At 44.4% G+C, this 25495-nt stretch overlaps 2 protein-coding genes and 1 non-coding gene across 3 annotated transcripts in view; 2 read left to right on the plus strand and 1 right to left on the minus strand.

The window, feature by feature from the left end:
* PYCR3 (pyrroline-5-carboxylate reductase 3) overlaps positions 1–9148 on the minus strand; it is a 28549-nt gene extending 19401 nt beyond the window's left edge. Inside the window, exons 1-3 of the mRNA XM_085604771.1 lie at positions 8674–9148; positions 6390–6454; positions 344–523 (exon numbers count right to left, since the gene is read on the minus strand). Coding sequence (XP_085460897.1) covers positions 344–523; positions 6390–6454; positions 8674–8761 — 333 coding nt within the window. The 5' untranslated portion in view covers positions 8762–9148. The remainder of the gene's footprint in view (positions 1–343; positions 524–6389; positions 6455–8673) is intronic.
* A 1065-nt stretch (positions 9149–10213) lies between these two features.
* Positions 10214–10320, plus strand: LOC146830552 (U6 spliceosomal RNA). Its single transcript, XR_014961629.1, has one exon. It is a non-coding gene; the product is annotated as a U6 spliceosomal RNA (small nuclear RNA).
* Positions 10321–11497: 1177 nt separating this feature from the next.
* On the plus strand, positions 11498–18589 carry LOC146830553 (uncharacterized). The gene is made up of 6 exons (XM_085603756.1): positions 11498–12609; positions 12806–13050; positions 13131–14876; positions 18081–18136; positions 18400–18423; positions 18536–18589. The coding sequence occupies exons 1-6, from the start codon at positions 11498–11500 to the stop codon at positions 18587–18589; spliced, it is 3237 nt and encodes a 1078-aa protein (XP_085459882.1).
* Positions 18590–25495: the final 6906 nt, after the last annotated feature.

Below are 25495 nucleotides of genomic sequence, written 5' to 3' on the forward strand. Positions count from 1 at the left end.
GCACATACATAAGCACACTTCCTTCCTCAAACACCTCTCTCCATAGTCTCTATTGTGAAGGACACTGATAAAAACAATATAATATTTGATAAATGCTGCTATCACCTCAAGCGGCTAATAAGCAATGCCTCGGTCTTCCTACCCTCAGTATGATGCCATATTTTATGTCCAACTAACCCGAGAAAACGTAGGTAAAGTTGTTAATGGATGCACCTAACCTGCAAATTATGTGAAAAGACTACCTTGCATTTTGTGCCTTTCTGTGAACGGGAGAAAATGCAATTTGCATGTTTTTGTGAACAGATGACTCTGAGAAAAAAAGATAACCTTTAAGCATACTCACCGACTCCAATGTTTTAAGCGTGATACCAGCAGCCAAGGAAACCACTGTGTGCTCTTTGGTGACAGCAGACGCTACCTCCTTCAAAACTCCAGGAAGAATGTGTGGCTTTGTGGCTAAAATGACCACTTTGCAGTCCTTTGGGACAGCGACATTGGAATGCGTTGTTCTACAACCAAGAGCCTAAATACAACAGACAACAAAAACAACATTGATGAATTAATTCCAACATGGCTTTTGACTCATAATTCAATAACTCATTTTAGGCAAATTTATACAGCATACAATTGGAGTAATCTGTGGAAGCTCTGCCTTCTAGGGTTACTCTTCTTTCTATTGCTAGGGATGTCCCCTGCATGGTAAACAGGAGTCTACCACTTCCCCCGCGTGCTCGACTGTATGTTAAACTTATCCTAACTTTTATTTTGCCATGACATCACGCTAATTTAGTCTGTGTGCAGAGGCCTAGGCCTGTCCGCAGTAATGTGAGGTCCAGAACATATTCTGTAACCTGGAGGGGCTTACAAAGCGTATCCTCATGGTGGGCATTGTATTGTGGTTCATACTCTTGGTGCGCCACATAAGGCAGCGGTGGCAGCGCCACATGCTTCTCTGAATCAGTAGTATCATCAGACCTTTCCCTATGTGTCAAGGAGAGAAGAGTCTACTGACTCCTCCCATGTAACGTTCTGCTATTATGTGAAACCCAGAACCTTGCACCAACATTCCAGATGAGTGTTTTTGTGTGTGGCACATGTATGGGAATAGGACTCTGTGTGTTGAGAGTCGAGGACCACTGGAATACCCGTGGTTTAGCATGACACAAGATGGAAAATGGGCTTTGCTTCCTTAAACGGGGGGGTGGAGGGTGTGTACTACATGCATACCTGTGCACAGATGCCTGTGGGTCAATGAGGGGGCGGGGGGGGGGGGGGATAAAGTGAGTGCCAAGCCTTGTATGAAGAGAAAATGTCCAGAAGGAAAAACCCAGCATGAGGAACACTCAGAGAAAACAGACTGTCCTAGAGAATGAAGCTAGAAGTGACCTGTGCTGTACGCACCAAGACTTAACAAGTATGGGAACCACCATGTCATCTGGTAGTCTCCAGTGGGTCCAATAACTAGTGGTACTGCTGCTGAAGCTGGAGAGGAGGAGCTGTCTTGCCACTGAAATGGGAGCTCAATCATCCTTGAAGGCTGAAACTGCCAAAGACGCATCATTAGGCACCAGTCGGCATTCGGCCGAGAAGGCCGCAACTACCAAACACATCATGCAGCTATGCAAGACTTGCTGCACTGACTCCATCCAGAGATTCCCGTTGCTGAAAAGGTGTCCTGGTGCCAATACATAGAACTACAGTGGCAACAATTGTCAATAAGACGCTGATGGGGTGGCAATAAATTCGATGTCGAAGCCACCATAACCAAGAAGTCTCTACCTCCTATACAAGAGCTTTGTATTCTTGACACAGATATGAGACACTCATCTGAGGATATTACATTTCTAGCAGAGTGGGAATGGTGGAATTTCTACTGCAAGTATGTGGGGTAAAAGTGGTGGCAGGCTCTTAAAATAATGCACAGGACCTTTAACATAATTCTTTTAGAAACGGATAGATAATGCATTGCCCTTAAAGATGAAGTTGGAGGAACAGGTACAATGATTCCAAGCTAAACAAGCTGCTTTGTTTTGAATCTGCTTCTCTATAGCTGATGCAAAGGTGAGGACCAGTCATAAAGAACTCTAGAACTCCAGGCAACAGAGAAGGTGGAGTGAACCACTAGTGGTCCAGTTTTATCAGGGAGATAAAGTATGATTTTTGTAAGCAATTCCATTAAGAAAAAGCAGGTGGAAGAAAGTTTACCGACTTGAACAACTAAAGAAAGGCTGACATTGTGAACAGAAGAAACAGAAGGGGCATTGGGGGATGGTCCCAAACTAAGAAGGTCAAAAGCCCTAAGGAAGACCTTTAAGAGAACTGCACTCAAAGAGGTTTTATTTAAAGGAGTTGAAACACATCCACTCTATAGCTGCCATCATGCAGTTGTTATAAATATAGAGAGAGCATCCATCACAAGAAAGATCCAGTATTGACCACCGGAATCTGCGTGTCATCCGCAGAACACAAATTTCAGACCAAAAGAGTGGACGAGCGGAGCCAGGAAGCATATATAAAATTAATAAGAGTGGAGTTTAACAAAGAGCCCATGAAACATGGTTTTAAATTTAGACTGAAAAAGTCCAAGCTGCACAGCTTGAGCTCAGTCAGACAAATAAGACAATCTGGTCAGAGCAGAGCTATTCCAATCCTATGTAAATGGTACAGGAAATGATTATGAGAGACTATGTCAAAGGCTGCAGATAAATCCAGCAGCACCAGAACAGAAGAGCTGCCAGAAGACACAGGTCATCTAGAACATAAGCCAAAGCGGTTTCTGTGCCGCAAGATGGGCAAAACCCTGACTGGACTTCATCTAAAATACTATTGCTTTCAACAAAAAGTGACAGCTGTTTGTTAATAGCCTTCTCCAAAATTGTATTGGGCAGGGAAGCAATACAATTTGTTGATACTTGCTCAGCACTTTGGGGGTCTGTGATATTTTTTTTTATTTATGTAGCAGGGGTAAGACCAGTGCCTATGTCCAGGATTTAGGTGCCATCTTCGATATAATGGACTAATTACATAAGTATAATAATGTCTGAAGCAGTTCTGGAAATCATTTACGAAAAAGCTGTGGAGGGCAAGGATCCAAAAGGGAGCCTGAAAACACACAAGCCATCAAATCGATACATCCTGGCGTGAGAAGCTGGTGCATCACATTAGGCAGCAGTGGCAGCATTTTTGCACAAGTGAACATCTAGGATGAGAGCAGTTATATGGAGTTGTGCATCTAACCAGTGGAGTAATGAGAAGTGATCCGGACATGTGCCAAATGAATGCCTAAGTCCGTATCAAGCTTGGGACAGTAGACGTTACAGAGCTCCTAGAACTGGGAGAGCGTATAGAGAGGGGTTGTTATCTTACTGAGGACCTTAACTGAGATTACAAACTTGCAATTTCGATTCCTATCGAATTGTGTAGCATTTCATTTGCTGTGCGATTAAAGTACTTTTTTGGGAAAGGAATGACCCCTGTCTGCTTTACAGTAATGTTCCTCCTGCTCGGAGTGCCCAATTGAGAGTATGTGGTATCCTGTTTTTTATTTAGGCCCCAGCCTTACTGTAATCTAGTGGGTGCGCGAAGGCCTAGGCCTGTTCCTTGACACGAGTAAGATTGGCCTTATTTATTTGACAGTGGACTTGCATCCTCATCATGGGTTTAACAATTGGAGGGCAGGTTACAGAAACGCATTTTTTTGTGAATCAATAGTCATGACCAGACATTTTTATCTATGTCACTGGAGTGTAGTCCTATTGGCCACTGTGCAAGGTTCTGATGCTATGCGCTGACCTAGAGCTCTAGTGGATGTTTGTTCTGTGTGGTGCACGCATTCTGTGTAGGAGTGAACCAATTTAATGGCTTTTTGGAAGTCCCTGGCTTGTTCATGTGCAAAACATGGGAGGTCATTTCCAAGACAGTGTGCAAAACATGGGAGGTAATTTCCAAGACAGTGGAAGTGTATTACTGACACTCCTGAAACCAAAAGGGGAAAGAGACCTAGACACTGTATTGGGGAAAGGGGAGACAGAGATACCCTTGAAAATTCAATTAGGCTCTTTTTGCAAGAAACGGACGATTAGTCTTTGTGAGCACTGCCATTTGGTAGATGATGGGGCTGAAGGGTAGGAGTGAAATCTCTCTTGTTCAGAGTTCTTTATGGAAAGGATGCCTTTTGTCTTTTTCACTGATCACTGTCCACAGTGGCTGTGAATAGCCAGGTGGGGAAAGCTCCTACTTCTTTGTGCCTCTGTTGCAGGTCGTCCAACTTGGAGATATCATCTGCCGACAAAACCGGAGATGAAAATGCTGTGGGGAGCATCACTCTACACAAAGGCTGTGTTTGGAAGCCAGCCTGGAAAGGACACTTGAAAGTAGAAGAACTAACCCAAACCACTTTAGAGAGTGGAGAGAGAATCCACATCCCTGGTCTGCTTTAGCTGTATAGAAGCAGGACCGCTTACCCACTTCTTGTTCCAGTTCAAAGTTCTCTTTGACCAAGTACGGGATGCTCCACATAGTACTCAGAGGAGAATTGTGCAAGCAGAGCTGGTGTCTGCTTAACAGCCAGCTTCCCAGAGGTGTGGGGCCATCACCTCGAGTCTTGACAGAAAGGAAGAGCGGTCTCCCTTCCCTGAAGCATACGGAGGCTGCCCGTCTCTGAAGAGAGTTAGCGGGACAACCTTGCAGGTAGTGAGGACTACCAGACTGGGCAGAAGCAGCTAACCCCGGATCAGATGGTTCCATCCGTTCAGTGAGCCAAGAGAGCAAGCCACTGGCATGCACCTGGAGAGAAGTGTCTGCTCTTTTGCCTAAAGTGGCTGTATCGTGGCAGCCAAAGTGCATCTGACCGGACTGTGCCAGTGACCCAGAAAGAAGCCTGCACCATGGCAGTATCCTGAGGTGTGCTGAAGCGTACAGCTCTGTTGTAACCCTGTAAGTGGAGTTTACTACGGCACTGTCGTGAAGGGTGCCCAAGAGGACTTTGACCCTGAACATTGGTGCCCAAAGCGAGCTGATCCACTGGAAATTGGGAAGTGAGACCAAAAGTGGACTGAACCCCTGTGAGGACGGATCGGAACAAGTTGCTGCCTTGAGAAGTGTCTAATTGCCGGTACTATGACCCCACCTGACTCACCCTGCACCAGAAGAGGGCCTGCGAACGACCGGAGGCTGCAGGCGAACCCAGAGGCTGTCCGCAAGTCAGACTCCAGGCAGCTGCTACCTCCACAGATGGAACAGGAGTGCAGAAGGAGTTGCCGCATCGCTCTCCTCCCACTGCCAACCCCCTACTGGGAGGTACCAGATGTGTGCTGCTGGCTTGGCAACAAGCGGGAGAAAAAGACTCACACTGGTAAAATTTAAATACTGGGACTAAGATTGTACAACAGAGTGCACAAACTCTGACTGAGAGGCCTTACAACTAGTTGAAGGTCGTTGCAGAGGAAGGAGATCCTAAACCATGAATTTAGTGGCCACAAACTAATGGATATACATACCTGCATCTTGCAGTGTGTAGTATTTCATATTTGACTGTATTAAAGTGCTTTCATGTTTTAGAAAATACAAGCACTGGGTTGGACAATCAATCATTGCGCTACTGGGTGATTGTTTAGCCCTGAGCTTGATGCACTCCTACACTAACCTTTCGGAGGAGAGTGGGACTGCTCGCTATCACGGAGTGTCAAGTGATGAAGGCGCTGTATTTGGTCTGGTTTGTAGAGCCAAAGAAGGCTGGACCTCGGGACATCAAAGGTGTGTTTGTGGGGGGAAGTGTTTGACTTCAGAAGAGTACCAAGGAGCACAAGTGTCAAGAACTGAAGACAGTCGTGGGAAAGTCTGATCTCTCTTGACAAGAAAATAAGCACTTTAAGGCGAATTAGGCACCTTACAATATGACGTTACACGGAAAACTAGAAGAGGATAAAAGCAGTTGAACTGAAGAATGAGACACAGGTGACCAAGAATGGTGGGAGAAGCAGGAGCCCAGTAGGGTGGGAGATGAATTGACCCATAAAGGTGACTGACATAGCAGAGTGAAAGATGGAAAGCAAACAACAGGACAAGAACTTAGCAGTCAGTGCTATGTGCCTCAGGCACTGTTGAAGTGACCACAGAAGGAGGGTGGATAGAGAAGGAAAGAGGGGGCACATCTCACAACAGGAGGGAAAGAAAACATTCAGCACTGGCGATGGAAAACAAAAGAGGAAAAAACTAATCACAGCTCGGAATCAAGCCAGCACAACAATAAGGACATGCAGCAAGAAAACCAAGGCGGGAGAAGCAAGTATTGTATGTAATAATATAGGAGGGGTTGGCACAGGGGAAAATAAAGCAGGACAAGCTAATAGTTAGAAAGTAGACAAGAAGGATAGATGATGGGATCTTACCCTAAATTTTCCAAGGTTCCGGTCAGAGGGTGCGCTCACCAAAATATTTTGTGGGGGGATTTTACCTTTTAGCAAACAAAACAGAAAGAGCCAATCAGTATTATTAATTTACCAACATAGCTTAATATCCATGTACTGTGTTGTCTACCTCCCCAAGTCTTCAATCTTTTGCCCTTATGTCTCAATCTATTTCCTCATAGACACCGAATGGGTAAAACCTTTTGATACATCGAGCTCTGTGAGACTTCCAGGGGCTGTTAAATTCAGTCAACTAAAAGATTGGTGGCATGCAGCATGGTAACCAACATACAATGGAACATTCCCCCTGGCAATGGGATGTATCTGCCTGCCACACAAGTACTTTTATTTAGACCAAAATGTCATACTTGAAGAATGGTCTTGTGTTGCAGACCCTGGATTACAAGTGTCCACGCAGCAGGGTATCTGAGAGATTCATCTGACCCTATGGGTTCTGGTTGAGAGGTCAAGCACAGTCATCCTGATCTTGAAACCTGGCAAAAATCCAGCGAGCTGTGGGTCATATAGGCCCCTTTCGCTCTTAAATGCGGCCTATAAAATTTTTGCCTCGATTTTGGCAGCCAGGTTGGGGTCTGTTGCCGGAGATATCCTTCACTCAGATCAGAAGGGGTTTGTCAAACGAAAACATCTAGCAGACCTCACATACGACCTTATTGGAACAATAAATATTGCCTCTACTTACTCTCTCCCTCTTGCAGCCTTGACTCTCGATGCCACCAAGGCTTTCGACAGGGTCAATTGGGTCTACCTGTCGGAAGTCATGGGGAAATTTAACTTGGGTAAAAAGTTCTGCCACACCATCCAGCAGATATATCAAGACCCGTCAGCTAGGTTGCTGGTCAACGGTAAGCTGACTCAACTATTTAGGATCTCCAGGGGTAACAGGCAGGGCTGCCCCCTTTCCCCTCTCCTTTTCAATACGAATATCGAGCCTTTTGCGCAGAGGCTCAGACAAGATCTTAGCATTGTGCCTTTTAGACATGGAGCGTGGGAGAGGAAGTTGGCCCTGTATGCAGATGACATCTTGGTTCTTTCAGCAGACTTGGAAACAACCTTCCCGGCAGTGATCAGATTGGCAAAGGAATTCGGTCAGGTCTCAGGGTATGAGGTGAACGCCGGTTAGACTGAGATCATGACGTGGAACCTTCAGAGGAGTCAGCATCAGGTTTTTTTTTTTTTTTTACTTGAACCCTCTTGTTCTATGAGGGGAGCCTTGCAATTGGGATTTCGGCTCTTTGCTTCAGTTTTGTGTTGTTATGGCCTTTGTAGCTCAATGTCTGACACAGATTTCTAAGAGTTCTGTATGGTGCAGCGTTTATCTAACAAACTTCTTGAGCTTGCTATATCCAAAGATGCATTTTTCATAGAATCGATCAGATACTGGAGTTCCTCTAAGTGCTATTAACTCAAGGATAAACCGTGTAAGAAAACCAAATACCCCCTCCCCATTCCACAACTGAAAGTTGGTGTCGTGTACACGTGTGAAAACGACAAAGGGTAAAGGTAGAATTAATTAATGCAGGCAGACGTGGAGAAATGGCTGCCTGAAGCCTTTTGTGCACTGGCAATATTTCAGAGAGGTGCCTTTGAGAAACAAGCCCAAATTGCATTCTATTATTTTCTTGACTAAGAGGGCATTCTTGAAACGTTCAATATCACATCACAAAATGTCACTGAACACCTCAGCTGCGACAAAGCACCAAGAATTGTGAGTTAACACCTTGATTAGGCAAAAACTATTAATAAAGCTGAACCTCTTAAAAAAAGAAAAGCTACTAACAACAACCCAAAACATTTCTGGAAGTCATGCACCCTTTAGAAATGAATGACTATCAGCTTCTATGATGGTCACTAAATGAGAACACTGCACGTGTTAGTGGAGAGAATTACGCTTCATATGCATATATAACCCTACTATGTTTTTCAATTAGATAAAATACGCATCTCTCTTGTACTGGATTACAAAGAAAAAATACAGACGGTCAAAAATATTTTTTTTACTTTTAAGAGTCGTGGCATATTTGTACATAACACGTACTGCAACTTACGTCATTTTGGCGATTTAGAAAATATGCCAGTGCAAGTTAGGGGTAACATTTTTTAGGGGGAGCGACTCCTATTTTAGAGCCAAGCCGGACCCAAGGCTCGTCTCACCCCACGAACAGTCCGGCTTGACCACTTCTAAGGCACGCTGCCTGGCAGTGATTGATCAGCGGTATAACAGATCTGAAATACTAGCATTTACCTGTCTGCAGCATCCCCTTCAGGATTCCATATGCCATCTTCCCTGCCCCGATGAAGCCAACAGTCAGTGCATCGCCTCCGTCCTCCATCTCTGCTCCTGCCCTTCAATCGCCGAGTGCTCCTTTGACTGATCTGGGATGCAGCACCTCGCACAGCTGCTTTTCTTCAGTGTCCTTATGTCAGTCTCTTTCCTGGACTGGGATCTATTTGTCCGTACACGCTGGTATCGGGTTTCTTTGAGTAGTGTGACGTCAGTTCCTACGAGACTTTACTTTCGTTTCTCATGCCCGTTTTTTTGTTGCTGTTTTATATAGCGCGAACGCGGCCCGAAGGTATTGGAGCGCTTCACACAAGAACACATTCATTATTTGGTAGGCACGGGGATATTAAGTGGTTTGCCGAGGCTCGAACCGGGTCAGCTCCAAAGTCGGCAGCTCGAGCCCTAAGGCCACATCCGTTCACGTGCTTAGTGTTCTGAAGTCTTTCTTCGATGTCTGTTTTGATTTTAAGCTCAGATAGGGTGCAAAAGTAAATTCCGACTTGTTCGTTAACGAGGTCTTACAAACGGCTGTATTAGTGGTTGTTGAAGGAGGGGAGATCTAAAAGCAGCCACTGGGGTTAATAATATTCACAATTGTTGAGTTGCTGGCCTCTCGTGCGTGCTAGGTCGCCCTCCCCCCGCAATATATTAAAGCACACTCCGACACAGGATGAAAAGTGCTTCAATGCCCCACATAGGGGTAGTAGGCAATATATAAATGCTGCAATACAGTACCACCATGGGTAGCAACAGGAGAATATTAAGCACAAATATTGTTTCCTGACATGGGTTGATCCCTTAAAGCAGGGGTCTGCATGGTTAGGCTGCCCAGTGATTTTGATCGAGTTCATGTTATACTGAGGTTAAGGGCTCTGAACTTTGAGAATTACTCCTTTATGTGTAATTGATTGAGTTAGTCTATCAGCAAATAAAAATAACGTTTTGAAATGAGCTTCCTGCATCCTGATGGTGTCCATGGTCATTAAAACGTTATAAGTTTGAGATCTAAGGTGCCACTTTAGCAGCAATATTTAGCTAACATATATACATATATGCAAAGGCATACATTTTCCCAGGTAGGTGTACCAGTAGCTCATGCGTTCCAGGACTGCAGTATATTTGCCCCGTTTTGCAGCCAGAATATGCCCTTTTGCCAGATGCCGGTCATTCCCCTATTTGACTGACACTTCCTCTGGTAGTAGTCCTTTCTCTGTGTCTATGAAGTGCACGTGCTTTGTATGCGGCAAAGAACTTCCAGTTCAGACGATGACGTAGTTGACTTGATTTGCATATATCCATGATGCTCTGCGATTTTCATAAACTAGAAACGGCAATCTTTTATTGCAGCAGAATGTTTTGTTTCTGATTCAAGTGAACTACTTTGTGAAAAGCAATAAAGAGGAAGAGTATAAATTGCAACCATTTATATATTGTAAGCCCTCTATCTTTCACATAATCTTAAGTTAAGCCTTTATATACCAGCTTGCTCTGTCAGTCGTTTGTGCTCGCTTCGGCAGCACATATACTAAAATTGGAACGATACAGAGAAGATTAGCATGGCCCCTGCGCAAGGATGACACGCAAATTCGTGAAGCGTTCCATATTTTGCCTTTTGATGATCTTTTATCTACAATCGAAACCCAGTACACATTCTTATTTGTTTTTTACTTTAATTTATTTACATTTTTCCAAATTGAATTTAATGATATTTACATCGACGTGTTACTGCCAAACAAATAATTTCGACACAACTATGTACTGTGTGTTTATATCATCCAAAATTTCTATTAACTGCATCATTACGATGTGATTTTTTCCCCACTTATGTTCATGTTCTCATCGCTCGCAGTTCATGGACCCACTAAACAAACTATAGCTAGAGCTCCTCTTGGGCTTCAAACCCAAAACGAGCCGAGCCTTCATGTGGCTTCTGTCTGCCACTCATGGTGGAACGTCCTGTGCCAAGAATGAAAGAAAAAGCATTAAAATATGCGATTTAAAACAGGAGAACAGTAGCCATTTAGTGCCTGAATTGTATACGTGAAACTAGCAAACCAGGGATTAGCCCCAGCTTCCCTGTTTGACCAAACTGTGTGATACTAGGCAAAAAGTGTAATTTTATGGCAAGACCGGAGGCTCCTATTATGCTTTCTTATCTTGCTTTTTATTCAATAGCAGCCAAGATAAGTATCAGAAACTACAGTTCCCAGGGGCTCAGGGAGAAAAACTGACCAATGGGGACGTAGCAAACAGAAAACCTAAGACCAATCATAGTAACAGTAACAATAAACGTCATAACTGACTGCGCAGCTTCCTTTTTTCTTGCTGCTCGCAGTCAGATAAGTGCCCTTTTCTTTGCTCGCTTAAATATTTCCTGTGAAATCATTGGTTTTTGTATAATGTATTTGTGACTTGTTTACATTTTGCCTCACGGTATTTCCACACGCTCGCTTACACTTGTTATGCCGCTTTGACATCATATGCGCCTTCGCGCTCACTTTCGTTTTCCCCCCCTGGGTCTCCGGTGGTGCTGCCCATCGCGCGCTCACCTTTCTCAACTCGCGCTCTTTCCCCTTACGGCGCCTTCGCCTCACGGAGTGTCCCTGGCTCAGCGCTTCGGTTTTTGACATCACAAAGGTCTTTTCTGCTCTTTTCCTCTCGCTCTTTCCAATGCGAGTGCCCCGGCTCTCCTATTTTCCTGTGCACGCCCCTGGGAGGTTGCTTCTGCTCGACTCCTCCCCCTTGGCTCAACATTAACCCTTGCCTTCCTCTAGTTTTTGCAATTATGAGCTCTGACCGCTCTCCTGTAAGAGACCAGGCTTCTCAGGAAGGCGAAGCCTTCAAGCATGATTTAAATAAATTTATAAATGCCTCGGTGGAAAATGCTGTGGAGTCTTCAATGAAACGTGTGTCCAAGGGCATGCAAAACACGATGCTAAGTCTGTTGTCCAAAGCCTTGGCCCAGTCTGCGGGGGATAGCAGACCAAAAAAGGTGGTTGCCTCTGCTTCCAATACTGCGTCATCACTGACTGGCGAGGTTCCCTCGCATCTGATTGAGGACAAAGTGCCTCCCAGGCCTCCTTGCAAGGAGGGGTTTATAGGTACCCAGGGTAAACGCAAGCACAAATCCAAACATGCAGAGGCTCCTAAAAAATTAGTCATATCCACCATTTTGGACACTGACACAGACTTGGATGACGCAGATGATTTGTTTGATGTGTTTGACGTCTCTGATTCCCCCCCTTCAAAAAAGCTCAAATCGGATTCCTTTTCTTTTGACCCAGTTTTCGACTCCGACGGAGTCCCTATGTTTGACCCTTCTTCTATTAGGCACCCCAATTCTACCAAATGGGCTCCTGCTTTTCATGTGGGGGAGTATATTTCTGTGAGACTACGGCTTCCTCTGGACTCTACTGTCAGATCACGGTTAAAGTCGGAATGCCCTAAGCCTTCCTTACCAGATAAAGTTACTATGGTTCCTGCTATTGATCAGCCCCTGCTGACGTTCTTTTCAAAATTTGGCAAAGATCCCCGTAAAGGAGTGGACAAAGCTTGGTCCACATGCCTGGACAAACTCCTTGACGTGGTGGGTCCCCTGGCACGCATTTTTGACCTGGCGGAATCCGCCCGCTTAGACGGCTCTGATTTACCTGCCGAAGAAATCTCCCTTTGGGTTCAGCGCGCCTTTTGTCTTCTGGGCAATGCTAATGCCGCCATCACACATGAGCGGCGTAAAGGTCTCCTAATAAAATTGGACCCCAAATTGGCCAATCTTGCCCCACAGGACCCAGGTTCCAAAGCTAATGGCCTGCTCTTCGGGGACACTCTGGTCAAAGACCTCAGTAGATTCGTGTCCACTTTCGCGTCTCTGGACAAGGCGCAACAATCCATAAAAAAGTTTTTTTCCCCCCGGATTTTTGGACGGGCCGGCAGAGGCAGGGGTCGCTCTTCCGGCCGGTCCTTCCACAATCAAGGCTCCAGAGGTGCTTCCTCCTTGCAAGAATACAAACCACATTTCTACCCGCAACGCGGCAGAGGCTTCCGGGGTCGCGGACAGAAAAACTTCCGCAACAACAACAACTTCAATCAACAGGGTAAGTCCTCCCCCTGTGGGAGGTCGTCTAAAACTGTTTCTTTCCAAATGGCAAACAATCAGTGCAGATCCTTGGGTTCTAGACACGGTTCAAGGCTATCTTATAGAGCTTTACTCGCCGCCTTTTCAACCCACACTGCCGCGTCCCATGGTTTTCTCCCTCAACACACAAGCTCTCATAGATTTGGAAATTCTTTCTCTTCTTCAAAAACAAGCCATCTCCATCGCCCCCTTCGATCCTTCAGGTTTCCTCAGCTCCATTTTTCTGGTTCAGAAAAAGAACAAAAAGCTACGTCCAGTGATCAATCTCAAATTGTTCAACCAGTTTGTGGTATATCGTCACTTCAAAATGGAGACCATTCTCCATCTAAGAGATACTCTTCGACCAAACGACTGGATGGTCCGACTGGACCTTCAAGATGCCTACCTCACTGTGCCCATTCATCCTTCACACACCAAATTTCTTCAGTTTCAGTGGTCAAACATCACTTACCGCTTCACCTCTCTGCCTTTCGGTCTATCTTCAGCCCCCTGGTGCTTCACAAAACTCTTAAAACCGGTGGTGGCTTTTCTGAGATCCCTCGGGATCAGACTAATCATTTACTTAGACGACATCCTTCTCATGAGCTCGGACAAACAGCATCTTCTCTCACATCTTCGCACTACACAGTCCCTCTTATTGGATATGGGTTTCCTTCTCAACTTCGAAAAATCTATGCTCATTCCTTCCCAGACCATAGAATTCTTGGGTTTTCAAGTAGATTCGTCCACAGCATGTCTCCTTCTCCCTCAGTCAAAGGTCTCCACAATCAAGTCGGAGATTCTGTCTGTTCTTCGGTCCTCCCTCCTCTCCCTTCTATCTCTAGCACGAATAGTCGGTCTGCTATCTACGTCCATTCAGGCCATCTTCCCGGGGCCTCTTCACTACCGCGCTCTTCAGCGTTTAAAAATCAGACATCTTCGTCAGGGCTTGGCTTACTCCGATCTCATCTCCCTAGACCACGAAGCTCGAGACGAACTCCTTTGGTGGATCGACCATTTAGATGCATGGAACGGCCGCGCTATCTTCACTACGGCCCCAGATCTTGTATTAGAATCAGATGCAATCCTGTCGGGTTGGGGCGCCCGTTGTGGACAAATCTCGACTGGGGGTACATGGTCTCGAGAGGAGTCCAAATTGCACATCAATTGTTTAGAGATGCTTGCAGGTTCCTTTGCGATCCAAAGCCTTACCAAAAACAAAGTTCGATGTTCCATCCTTCTTCGCATGGACAATGTTTCTGCGGTCCGCTACATAAACCACCTCGGGGGGACCAAGTCCAAGTCTCTGGCAGAACTGGCAAAAAGTTTATGGGAATACTGTCTGATGAATCAACTTTCTCTGACGGCAGAATACCTGCCGGGGGACCTCAACGCGGTGGCAGACTGGCACTCTCGCCATCTTCGAGACTCCAGCGACTGGAAGCTCTTGCCATCCGTTTTTCTATCCCTTTCTCACAAATGGGGTCCTTTCTCGATAGACCTTTTCGCTTCACGCCTCAATTCTCAGTTACCCCGTTTTATCAGCTGGCGCCCAGATCCTTCTGCTCTAGCGACGGATGCTTTTCTTCAAGACTGGTCCCTTCATCTCAATTATGCCTTTCCTCCTTTTCCCATGATCAGTCGGGTACTCTCTCAGGTACGTCGGCAGTCGACGTCCTTAATCTTGGTAGTCCCGTTTTGTCAGTCTCAGATTTGGTTCCCGTCTCTGTTACAAATGGCGGTGGACTTTCCTGTCTATCTCCCGGAACGAGAAGACCTTCTACTCAATCCCCTGGGCTGCCCCCACAACCTGATCCTGAAAAGCTCTCTGGTCCTGTCTGCTTGGAAGGTGTCCGGTCTTCCCCTGTTGACGTCCTAATTTCGCAGGAAGCTTCTCTCTTTATCAGCAAAGCCTGGGCCCCTGGAACCTCAAAAGCGTACAAATCCGCTTGGTCTCTTTGGGCAAGCTGGTGTCTGGAACGGCATATCGATCCCCTTTCAGCCCCTTTGAACTTTGTGGTTAATTTCCTGGCCTCGGAAGCCAGCGCGGGCAAGTCCTATAGGACCGTGAATCTGTATAGATCAGCCATTTCTCTTAACCATTCCCCTCTTGTCTGTCGCCTACTAAAAGGAGTTCGCTGTTCCAAACCTCCGTTGGCTAAGTATTCTAGCTTATGGGATGTTTCAGTTGTCCTTAAGTTATTTTCTGATTGGCCAGATAATGCTTCTCTTTCCCTAAAAATGTTGTCTGCAAAACTTACTATGCTGTTATGTCTTGTTTCCATCAAGCGTGTTTCTGATGTTAAGGCCTTGGATATTTCCGGCCGTCAATTCTCTCCCACAGGTGTTATGTTCCAGATTCACAGACAAACCAAAACTAATTTGAATTCTGTTTTTTACCCCTATTTTCCCTCCCATCAAAAACTTTGTGTTGGTCAATGTTTAAAGGCCTATGAACAATCTACGGCTAATCTCAGAACGCCCTCCAATTCCCAGCTTCTCATTTCCTTCCGCAAACCTCACCTCCCTGTTTCCTCTGCTACCCTTGCCCGTTGGGTGCGCTGGGTTATGTCCCTACGTTAAAGCAAAGGGTAAACCCACAAATCACTGGGACCTGGGTAATAGAGCAGTATAAGGGAGAGGGTCCCAGGATATACAAACTTTTTAGAAAACAAACACAAGCTCAATCACAGAAAAATGCAAAAAGAATGCAAAGAAAAACTTACCAAAGTGTTATTTAATCACACTTTGGGAAGGTACACATTTACTAATAAATACAGTAGACTTTGATCAAATAGTGCGGGGTGCCAAGGAAGGGAAAGAGGTGGATGGTGATTTGAGTGAGGTATGGGGGGTAAGTGACATATAAATTATAAACACGTCACAATTTAATTGCAAGGCAGAACAATTTCAAGCCAAAACATCCAGATTAAATTCATTGGAATAAATAACAAAATTATTTACAACAACCATGTACAAGCAAAAGCACAGTGTGCATTACACTGTTGGCAGTGCTGGCAATGAAGTATTGTCGACGTTTCGACCCCTGGACATAGGTAGGTAAGTCAGCTCCTTACTAACGGGGTCTTCTTCAGGACAAAGACAATGTGACAAGGGGAGTGGCACCCAAGACAAGGGTGAGCAAGTAATCGGTAACTTCTTGGCGTCAGAAGGCGCAGGGGCTGGAAAGCTCCAGAAGGGGGTAGAGTGAGTGACACTTAATTGCCAGGAAGACCTACCCCTCCTACATCGTATCCCGGCATACGATGTAGGAGGGGTAGGTCTTCCCACCCACACACGGGCAAGCAAACAGACTGGATTCTCCTGTGATTAATTCCACTGTCGCCTTTGAGAATGCGCCATGGCGTCTGATTCGGGAGATATCATATTCCCCGATTTTTTCGAGACTGGCAATTAAGTGTCACTCACTCTACCCCCTTCTGGAGCTTTCCAGCCCCTGCGCCTTCTGACGCCAAGAAGTTACCGATTACTTGCTCACCCTTGTCTTGGGTGCCACTTCCCTTGTCACATTGTCTTTGTCCTGAAGAAGACCCCGTTAGTAAGGAGCTGACTTACCTACCTATGTCCAGGGGTCGAAACGTCGACAATACTTCATTGCCAGCACTGCCAACAGTGTAATGCACACTGTGCTTTTGCTTGTACATGGTTGTTGTAAATAATTTTGTTATTTATTCCAATGAATTTAATCTGGATGTTTTGGCTTGAAATTGTTCTGCCTTGCAATTAAATTGTGACGTGTTTATAATTTATATGTCACTTACCCCCCATACCTCACTCAAATCACCATCCACCTCTTTCCCTTCCTTGGCACCCCGCACTATTTGATCAAAGTCTACTGTATTTATTAGTAAATGTGTACCTTCCCAAAGTGTGATTAAATAACACTTTGGTAAGTTTTTCTTTGCATTCTTTTTGCATTTTTCTGTGATTGAGCTTGTGTTTGTTTTCTAAAAAGTTTGTATATCCTGGGACCCTCTCCCTTATACTGGGTTATGTCCCTGGCAGGCATTGACGTCTCCGTTTTCGGAGCTCATTCCACTCGGGGAGCCATGGCCTCTAAGGCCTTTTGGGCAGGCTCCCGCCTCGAGGACATTCTGAGATCAGCTAATTGGTCTAATGATAATGTTTTCCGAATGTTTTATTGTAAACCTATTGATACTGTGGCTTCTTTAGTGGTTAATATGCTTTGAACAAGCATAATAGGAGCCTCCGGTCTTGCCATAAAATGTAGATTTTCCTAGTTATTATGACGGAAAGTCTTAATTTTATTAAAGACACGGAGGCGAGTATTATCCCACCACTACACTACTAACATGTGTTCTCCCTCCCTTCAGCGAATCCAGCTCTGCCCCCGGCATCATCGTGATTATCCAGTCAAGCATCGACAGTGGTCTTCTCCCTCACAGAGTTTCTCTGCTTCCACGCCTGCGTCACCGTCGCCGACGTCTACATCTCTCCAGTCCTGGTCTTCGTTGGCTCAAGAAGTTTGTTCATGGACCTTGGCTTTTTCCTTGGTGTTGGCAATTATTCCACTATTTTCTGACATTATATGACCTGCTCGTCAGCGAAAAGAGGAAGCTGCGCAGTGAGTTATGACGTTTATTGTTACTGTTACTATGATTGGTCTTAGGTTTTCTGTTTGCTACGTCCCCATTGGTCAGTTTTTCTCCCTGAGCCCCTGGGAACTGTAGTTTCTGATACTTATCTTGGCTGCTATTGAATAAAAAGCAAGATAAGAAAGCATAATACTCGCCTCCGTGTCTTTAATAAAATTAAGACTTTCCGTCATAATAACTAGGAAAATCTACATTATCCTAGTCGGCTTTTTAGGTCTCGCCTGAGCCAGCGTTTTAGCACTGCTCTCGCGAGAGCTTTTGTAAAAGGGGGATTTGGAAGTGCAAACCAGTGCTTTCAGGCCGCCAACTACAGTGCATGTGCGCCGGGAGCGCGCACCATTTGGCAGCCTGCGTGATCATTTCGCGGCCGCTTTGATGTTCTCAGTGAGCCGCGCGGCCACTGAGAACATCAAAGCGGCCGCGAAAGTGCACACCATTTGCCACCCCCTCCCTTATCCCACTTCCTGCTTGTTTTTAATGCAGGTTTATACAGCGCAAACTCGTGCCGTAGGTACTGGAGCTCTATAAATGAGCACAGATTACGTTACACAAAGACACATTCAGGCACGGGGAGATTAAGTCATTATGGTGGCCAAATGCTTAACTTCTTTTTGCAGGCAGCACAAATGCTTACGTTTATTTTGCAGGCGGCAAAGAACAAAACAGCGGGACGGTAAAGCACAGTGCTTGCTTCCTTTTATTTTCCTTCATTTCACTGACTCTCCTGGGACCACACCTCTAACTGTAATCGGTACATAGCGGGACGGTAAAGCATAGTGCTTGCTTCCTTTTATTTTCTATTAATTCACGGAATCTCCTGGTCCGTAATTTTTGTTGAATTTGGGGAAACACCAGCCAGCAGCTTTCATGTAACACGGCTGGTTTTTGATGCGTGTGCAGTTTTGTTTTGTTTGAGTGCTTTTTTTTTTATTGCAGATTTATACAGCTCAAACTCGTGCGGTAGGTATTGGAGTGCTTTAAATGAGCACGGATTACGTTACACAAGAACACATTCAGGCACAGGGAGACTAAGTCATTATTATGGTGGCCAAATGCTTACTTCATTTTGCAGGCGGCACAAATACTTAACTTTATTCTGCAGGCGGCACAGAACAAAACAGCGTGACGGTAAAGCACAGTGCTTGCTTCCTTTTATTTTCTGTTATTTCATAGACTTTCCTGGGTTCCTACTTTTAGTTGGATTTGGGAAACTACACCATCACAGCTGATGTCAGCATTGAGCGTCACGGACTGTCTTGGGTCCGTGCTTTTTTGTTGGATTTGAGAAAACATGAAGTATTCTTTTTTCTCAACTTTAAAAAGGTAATTACATTTAGCGTGCATTTAAAAATATGCGAATGTGATGGGGATGTTGTCTTTTTACCCCTTACTTTAGCAGTAACCTATATTTTTTTTAGGAGCTTATCATCCTGCTGGTTGTTCAATTGCATCTCACAGATGCTACAAGCCAAGAGATTACAATTTTTACTGCAAGGCTCAAAGCACTTAATTAGCTTGTCCTGGTTTCCTTTCCCAATCGGCAAACACATGCTAACACTTCACACTAATCCAGACTTTCGGTCTGAATTTTTTCCCTAAACAAATGTCAATAGATTATAATCTATCAGCACAGTTACAAAATAAAGGTGAACTCGAAGTTATTTTAACCAAAATTGAAAACGTATTGACCAAAACCACATTATTTTTTTAAAAACGATAGTACTTTTTTTTGAGTGAGTGCGTTTGGGAATTTTATAAATTGGATATAACATGCTTCAGGGTCTATTTACACTTCACGAGCACTGGCTGCCGGCATGCGCGCACCTTCTACGGACGCAAGTACAGCACAATGGAGTCCAGGTACACTGGCGAAGCTGTTTTTGAAGTGAACGTTGTTTCTAATTTAATTAGTGCTGCAGGCATTGAATAAAATGATGGAACACATTTTGGAGTCGGTCCCTGAGGAGTAGATTGTGTGTGATCGGTACATAGCGGGCCGGTAAAACACAGTGCTTGCTTCCTTTCATTTTCCGTAATTTCACTGACTCTTCTGGGTCTGTACTTTTCCTTGGATTTGGGAAACTATACCATCACAGCTGATGTCAGCAGGGAGCGTGAAACTTGCTGATGTATTTTGGCAGTGAGATATCCGATGGAACACATTTTGGAGTCGGTCCCTGAGGAGTAGGTTGTGTGTAATGCAATAGGTCTCGCATTTATTTGAGTTTGAGCTATTGGCATTGTAAATGACAATGCCTTATATTTATGTTTTGGTTTTAAAATAAATAAATAAAAGGGATTGTTATTTACAATGCCAATAGCTTAAACTCGCGTAATTGCGAGACCTATTGCATTGCAAATGCTTGTTTCATTAGCACATAAGAGAGCGTTTTCAAATACGTGAATTCAGGATGTGTGCTCTACAAAGACGTCTTGCATTTGATATAATACACTACAATGCTACCACATCTGTGCTGAGAGTTAACAAATATAGAAACAATATTGAGGAACGTATTCATACACACTAATTCTAATCCTTGTGCATTTCACTTTTATAGGTGATAACTGATTGCAAATGGGGGGGGGGTTTCTTCTTTCTCCTGCATTTTAGCTCATTAATGGCACTCTCGTCAGGGCGGGGGCGGGCATGAATGTTTCTATATTCAAGTTAAAAACTATCTCTTTTAATAAATACCCCTCAATACAGTGTGATATAAACTGATGTACTAAGGGGAAACGCTCCCACATGTTAAAGAAATACACTTTTTAAAATGTTGAAGCAACTTTATCATAGTTTTACAAGGTGTTTGCTGTTTGATCTATATGGAACATATTTAAAGGGTTCGGCTCATACACGGTGCTTAGAGCCGAGCCAGATCCTTGGCTCAGCTCTAGCTCGGCTCTCTCTGATAATTTGTTGGCTCGCCCACCTCTCCTATGGTGCAGGTTTTAGTGACAGCAGGTTGCAGTCATGGAGAAGGCATACTCTACAGAAAGAACAGCCTTTGCACACACCCAGGGGGCTTTTGTTCTTTGCACATACCTGCTGCAGATTTCTACACTGTGCTTTCTAACACACTTGGGTGCACTGCTCCGCTAATCAATGCCTGTAGTCAGGGGTGGGCAAAGCTTAGGTATGCTTGCTTTGCACACACCGGGCTGTGCAGTACGAGCAGCAGCTTGTAATGTTTGCAGCCAGGAGTTCACTGCCTAGCCATATGTTGTTTGCAGACAATTAGAATATTGCATGATATATGTCGCTTTTGTGATGTATTTGTGATTTGTGCTTTATTTAGTAAGTATAAACCGCATTGAGTGTTGCTAGATAAATACACACACATATGGGTATTAGCAAGGGAATAACATTTAATTAGTCATTTCTATGTATTAATTATGTTTTTGTGTTTCTTTGCTTAAGTTGACCGTTTGGCCTATCGAAAGATGGCTGCCTTGGTGCCTAACCCGACTGCCGACGCCGAACAAGGCTTGGGTGATGTGTGCCTGCGCTGACAACAGATACACAGTGGCCTCGTCCTGACCCCTGATGAACATGTACCCTTCAAGGTTGCTCTGGGACACAAGCCAGCTTTTCTGAACGAACAATAATGTGCTACTAAAAACCGGATAATTCAAGTACAATTACATCAGAGACTTTATTTTGATGAGAATCCTGTCAGACGATTTCAATGGACCAATCAGAACATTTGAAGGCCCGTTTTTGATACAAATTGTCAATGATTTTTACTATAAATTATGGTAGAATAGAGAGGCTGGGGGGTTCGTTTCTGGCCTTTCTCGATTTCCTGACGTTATGCTGACGAAGAGGACGGTGACACTGCAGGACAGCTGTTAGCCTGAATCTTTGACGGACTGAATTAATGCCCAAACTCCTGATGAACTGAACCTACTAAATTGATGGGCATAGATTAGCGAGTCTGCCAGATTTGACATAGAGGGTGACATTTAGCCAGAATAGGTAAATATGGATGGCAACTTGATCAAATGAATGCTTTAATTTACAATATTAATATAACATTTGAATTGAATATCCACAGAAATGAGTTGGGTTGTTTATTCATTGAAATGTGTTAATGCAAAGGTTAATTAGAGAATTAGAAAGTCACTTAAACCTGCAACTAACTGATCCATTCCAATTAATGAGAGGAATACTAAAGGTGTATACTAATGAGTATCAGAAGGTGGTGTAGATTTGTCGCTCATTAGGGTAGAAGTGGTATTTTCCTCTCATTTCCAGCGCTTAGAAGGATAATCGCCTCCCACACGGACTGATGGTGAGTGAATGTTGGTGTTATGGGCCCCACCAGCAAATGTATGGATAGTGTGTGTATGTGACATCTTTTGGTCCGTGAAGGTAGGGAGGGATTTTGCACTCCGCGCTGGAGCAGTTTTTCTGGTAGCAAGATGATGGTTGTTATTGTTTTGGTTTAGTGATTATTGCTTGTACATTGCTTATTGATTTGGTTATTGATTGGTATTGATTTATGTACTAACACTCTATGTTGAGTTACGTTGAGTTATATGTTGTATGCACGACTTCTGGGATGTAGGAAGTCGGAAGTTTGTAACTTTTCCGTAGTAGAGCAGAGGTAAGCGCTGCTCTCGGAAAAGACGGATTTGTTGTTGCCCTGTAGGTACACAGGGGAAACGTGTGATGACTGAAGTTGCACGACGCATTGTCTGGGTTTGATTCGGTGACATCGCCGTGTGTTGCCATTAGAGACATTTTCTGTGTGAGAGAAGTGTGTATGATAGCAAACGTTACCTGTGAAATTCTGGTCTTAGGTACCAGGGATCCAACTGGCATTCCGATAACGCTTATCACTCGAAAGGTAATAGGTACTCTCTGAGCTTGTTTGAAGGACAAAGGAGAGGTAAGCGCTGCTTTGTTAACATATGACATAATTCTGTAGTAGGACAGACTGTTCGCTGTTCTCGGGAAAGACAGCATTCTGTGTGAATGTACTACATTTTTCTTGTGTGAACGAGTGTGAAAGCAAAGGCATTTGGGTGGATTGTGAAACTCTAGGTTTATTTCTCAGGAGCATTGGGTCTCCAACTATGTGTCTTAAATGCTAGAGAAACAATTAGCTAATGCTTGTTAGAAGGGTGAAGTAGAGGGATGTGCTACTTTATCAACGGAAGTAATGATTCCGTAGTAGGGCAGAGGTAAGCGCTGCTCTCGGAAAAGACGGAATTCTCGTGAGAAAGGTCTTTTGCTGTTCTTTGGTTAGCGAAGCGGACAATGGAGATGTTTCTATGTTGTTACTAACAGAAATTGAAACAAAAACTTACTGAGCGGATTTGTAAAGGAGGGGTAGACAGAAGCAGAAGCAGGAGCAGGAGCTGCCGCAGCGGCTGCTGACGTCAGAACGACCGCGCTGGGATTGGACAAGTCGGTCAGAACTGTAAAATGCTCCGGATTGGTGCGTTAGTGTACGCCGCGCTAGGATTGAAGGAAAACAGGGTGACGTAGACGTTCCTTATTGATGCGTTAGTGTGAGTCGCGCTGGGATTTGAGGACTGTGACAGTGACGTGGACGCTCTGAATTGGTGCATTAGTGAGAAGTTGCGCTGTGATTGGATAGACTAGCGGTATGGTTAAAAGAGACTAGCGATACCAGAAAGGCAAGAAAATGTATTATGACCCACCAGAAAAGGAAAAGAAAACCTGGTTAGGGAGAATCAAGAAGTGGTTCAAGAAGGATAAACCAGTAAAGACTAGGGAAGGACAGTTACTTCCTCCACCGAAAACCCCTGCATACTTTATGATTGCGAAATATGGGTATCATACTTGTATTTGGTTGGATAACTGGGTGAGATATACCAAGGATGATGGAGTATTAGCTTTTCCAGAGCATGGTTCATTTAATTTGGCTGTTTTGAGAAATTTGAGAGAAAAGATGATGAATTCGGAACCAAGACCTAGACCGACACAGTTCGAGGCTTTGACGGAATGGGAAGACGAAATGCATGAACGAGAGAGACAAAGAAGTGGTAGAGGATATAGGTACTGGTTTGGAAGACCATACGGACATGAAACGTATAGTGATCGAATGAAAATATGGCGGGATGCGAGTATGACTGAGGGTGTGTTCCCTGTAAGAACTGTTGGAGAGAATGAAGGACGAAAGTGTGTAGAAAAGAGGCATAATGTGGAGTTTTGAGGGTATGGAGTGAATGAGTCCGAGGATGATGTTCTTGATGATATGTTCTATAAAAATCCGCCACCGTATCGACCAGAACCAGAAATGTTAACTCCAAGTGCCGCAATGAGAGAAACAATGCGAATTATAAAATCGGAACCAGAATCCCTAAGTTTGAGTAAAAACAGTGCTACTAGAGAAGTAGAAAAGAGGTTGGAAGAAAGAACAGATGGAGAAAATTCTGCAGAATTAGCAAAAACAACCCTGGAATTAACTGAGAAAATAAGAGAATTAAGTAAGAATCTAGAAACGGTAACTGTTCTCGTAACGATAGGTCCAGTAATGCCTATTTTGACAAACAGAAGGATAGTGAGCATTCTTTGACAGTCCCTTATAGGAGTAATAAACCAGTAGAACAACCAAGAGTGAGTCAGAATGAGAATCCATGGAGGCAGACTATGAGTGTAATGGAACCGAATTTTACAAACAATCCATTTGTAGATCAGAATTGTGCAGAGAGACGTATGACAGTGATAGAGACAGTGTCAGAAACACAAAAAGATTTTGGACATGGAAGTATAGAAAAACCAGTAGGACCATCAACAGACGAGTTAAGTGAATGGTTAAGAAGCTTGCAGAGGAAAGACCAAGAATCCCAATCAATTGATGTGGCCAAGTTACGAATGGTATTGGAAGAATTAATAGTGGGGACTATCCCAACAGAAAAATTGAAAACCTATCAGGATGAAGAACTATTATTTTTGTGCAAAAGTGTGACCTGGAGAGCGAAAAACTTGCATGAAAGACGAAAATTTGACTTGGACCCCCAAACTTCTCATTGCTTCTTTGTACGCCTTAGAGGCGAACGCCGGGCCCTGATCAGAGTGAAGGGTACCACATGCAAAACTCCCTATAAAGACACGCAATGCTTTGATGACAGTCCTGGCATCAGCACTCCTTTGTGGCCACACCCACAGAAAACGTGTGCACGAATCCACTGCAACCAAGATGTACTTGTACGCAGTATCAGAGGTAAAAGGACCGCAGTGATCTAAATAAACACACGCAAGTGGTTGATTAGATATATGCAGCTGCGTTTGAAGTAGACGCGCAACAGAAGAAGGTTTGATCTGCTGGCAAATGTCACAACTAAGTACATAAGCCCGCGCTTGTTTATACAAACCGTACCACCAGTAACGTTGCTGTAAAAGAGACACAGTTGCTGACACTCCAGCATGCGCAGACGCAACACCTTCGTGGGCAGCCGTTATCAAATTTGGTCTGCAATCCGCGTTGGGAATCAATCTATCACCAACGTCGTTAATCCTCACTAACGGGACGTTATCTGGACTTAAGTGATAATGGTATCGAGAAGGGAAACCTCTAGGGAAGTTTGTCCCAGTCTCAGAAGCAGCAATAGCTGCCAAGATGTCAGCATCAATCTTAGATTTTGATCTCGTAACTGCTGCTACTAAGTATGTTGCCACTGCTGTTTTAGCTGCCTCGTCAGCCAAACTGTTACCGACAGCATGGACACCAACTCATTGGTGACCAAGAGTGTGAATTACATTCACAAGTGGCAGACTCCCTTTAAGTTCTGCCACTCGAGCCCAAAGCGTTTTATGCTTTACTGTGCCACCTTTGGAATCACGAAAACCATTCATAATCCAAAAAAGCAAATTGTCGTTGTAAGATTGAACACAATAGTAAGAATCACTCACTATAAGAGTAGTGACCCTGTGATCAGCAAACTCAAGTGCAAGCACTAGAGCACGAAGCTCCGCCAACTGCGCGGTACAATCACCCAATGACTGCGTATGCACTGCATCAGATTGGAACTCTCCATTTACGAAAGTACCGACTACAAT

Source organism: Triturus cristatus, chromosome 5_1, assembly GCF_964204655.1.
Source record: "Triturus cristatus chromosome 5_1, aTriCri1.1, whole genome shotgun sequence".
NCBI classification, from domain to species: Eukaryota; Metazoa; Chordata; class Amphibia; order Caudata; family Salamandridae; genus Triturus; species Triturus cristatus.

Bases quoted from the DNA above. Each gene is read 5' to 3' on its own strand.
- LOC146830553 (XM_085603756.1), top strand. From the start codon at position 11,498: ATGAGCTCTGACCGCTCTCCTGTAAGAGACCAGGCTTCTCAGGAAGGC. The intron at 12,610-12,805 runs GTTTTTTTCCCC...TTCAATCAACAG, and splicing joins GCGCAACAATCCATAAAAAA to GGTAAGTCCTCCCCCTGTGG. The intron at 18,137-18,399 runs GTAAAGCACAGT...TTTTTATTGCAG, and splicing joins AAGAACAAAACAGCGGGACG to ATTTATACAGCTCAAACTCG.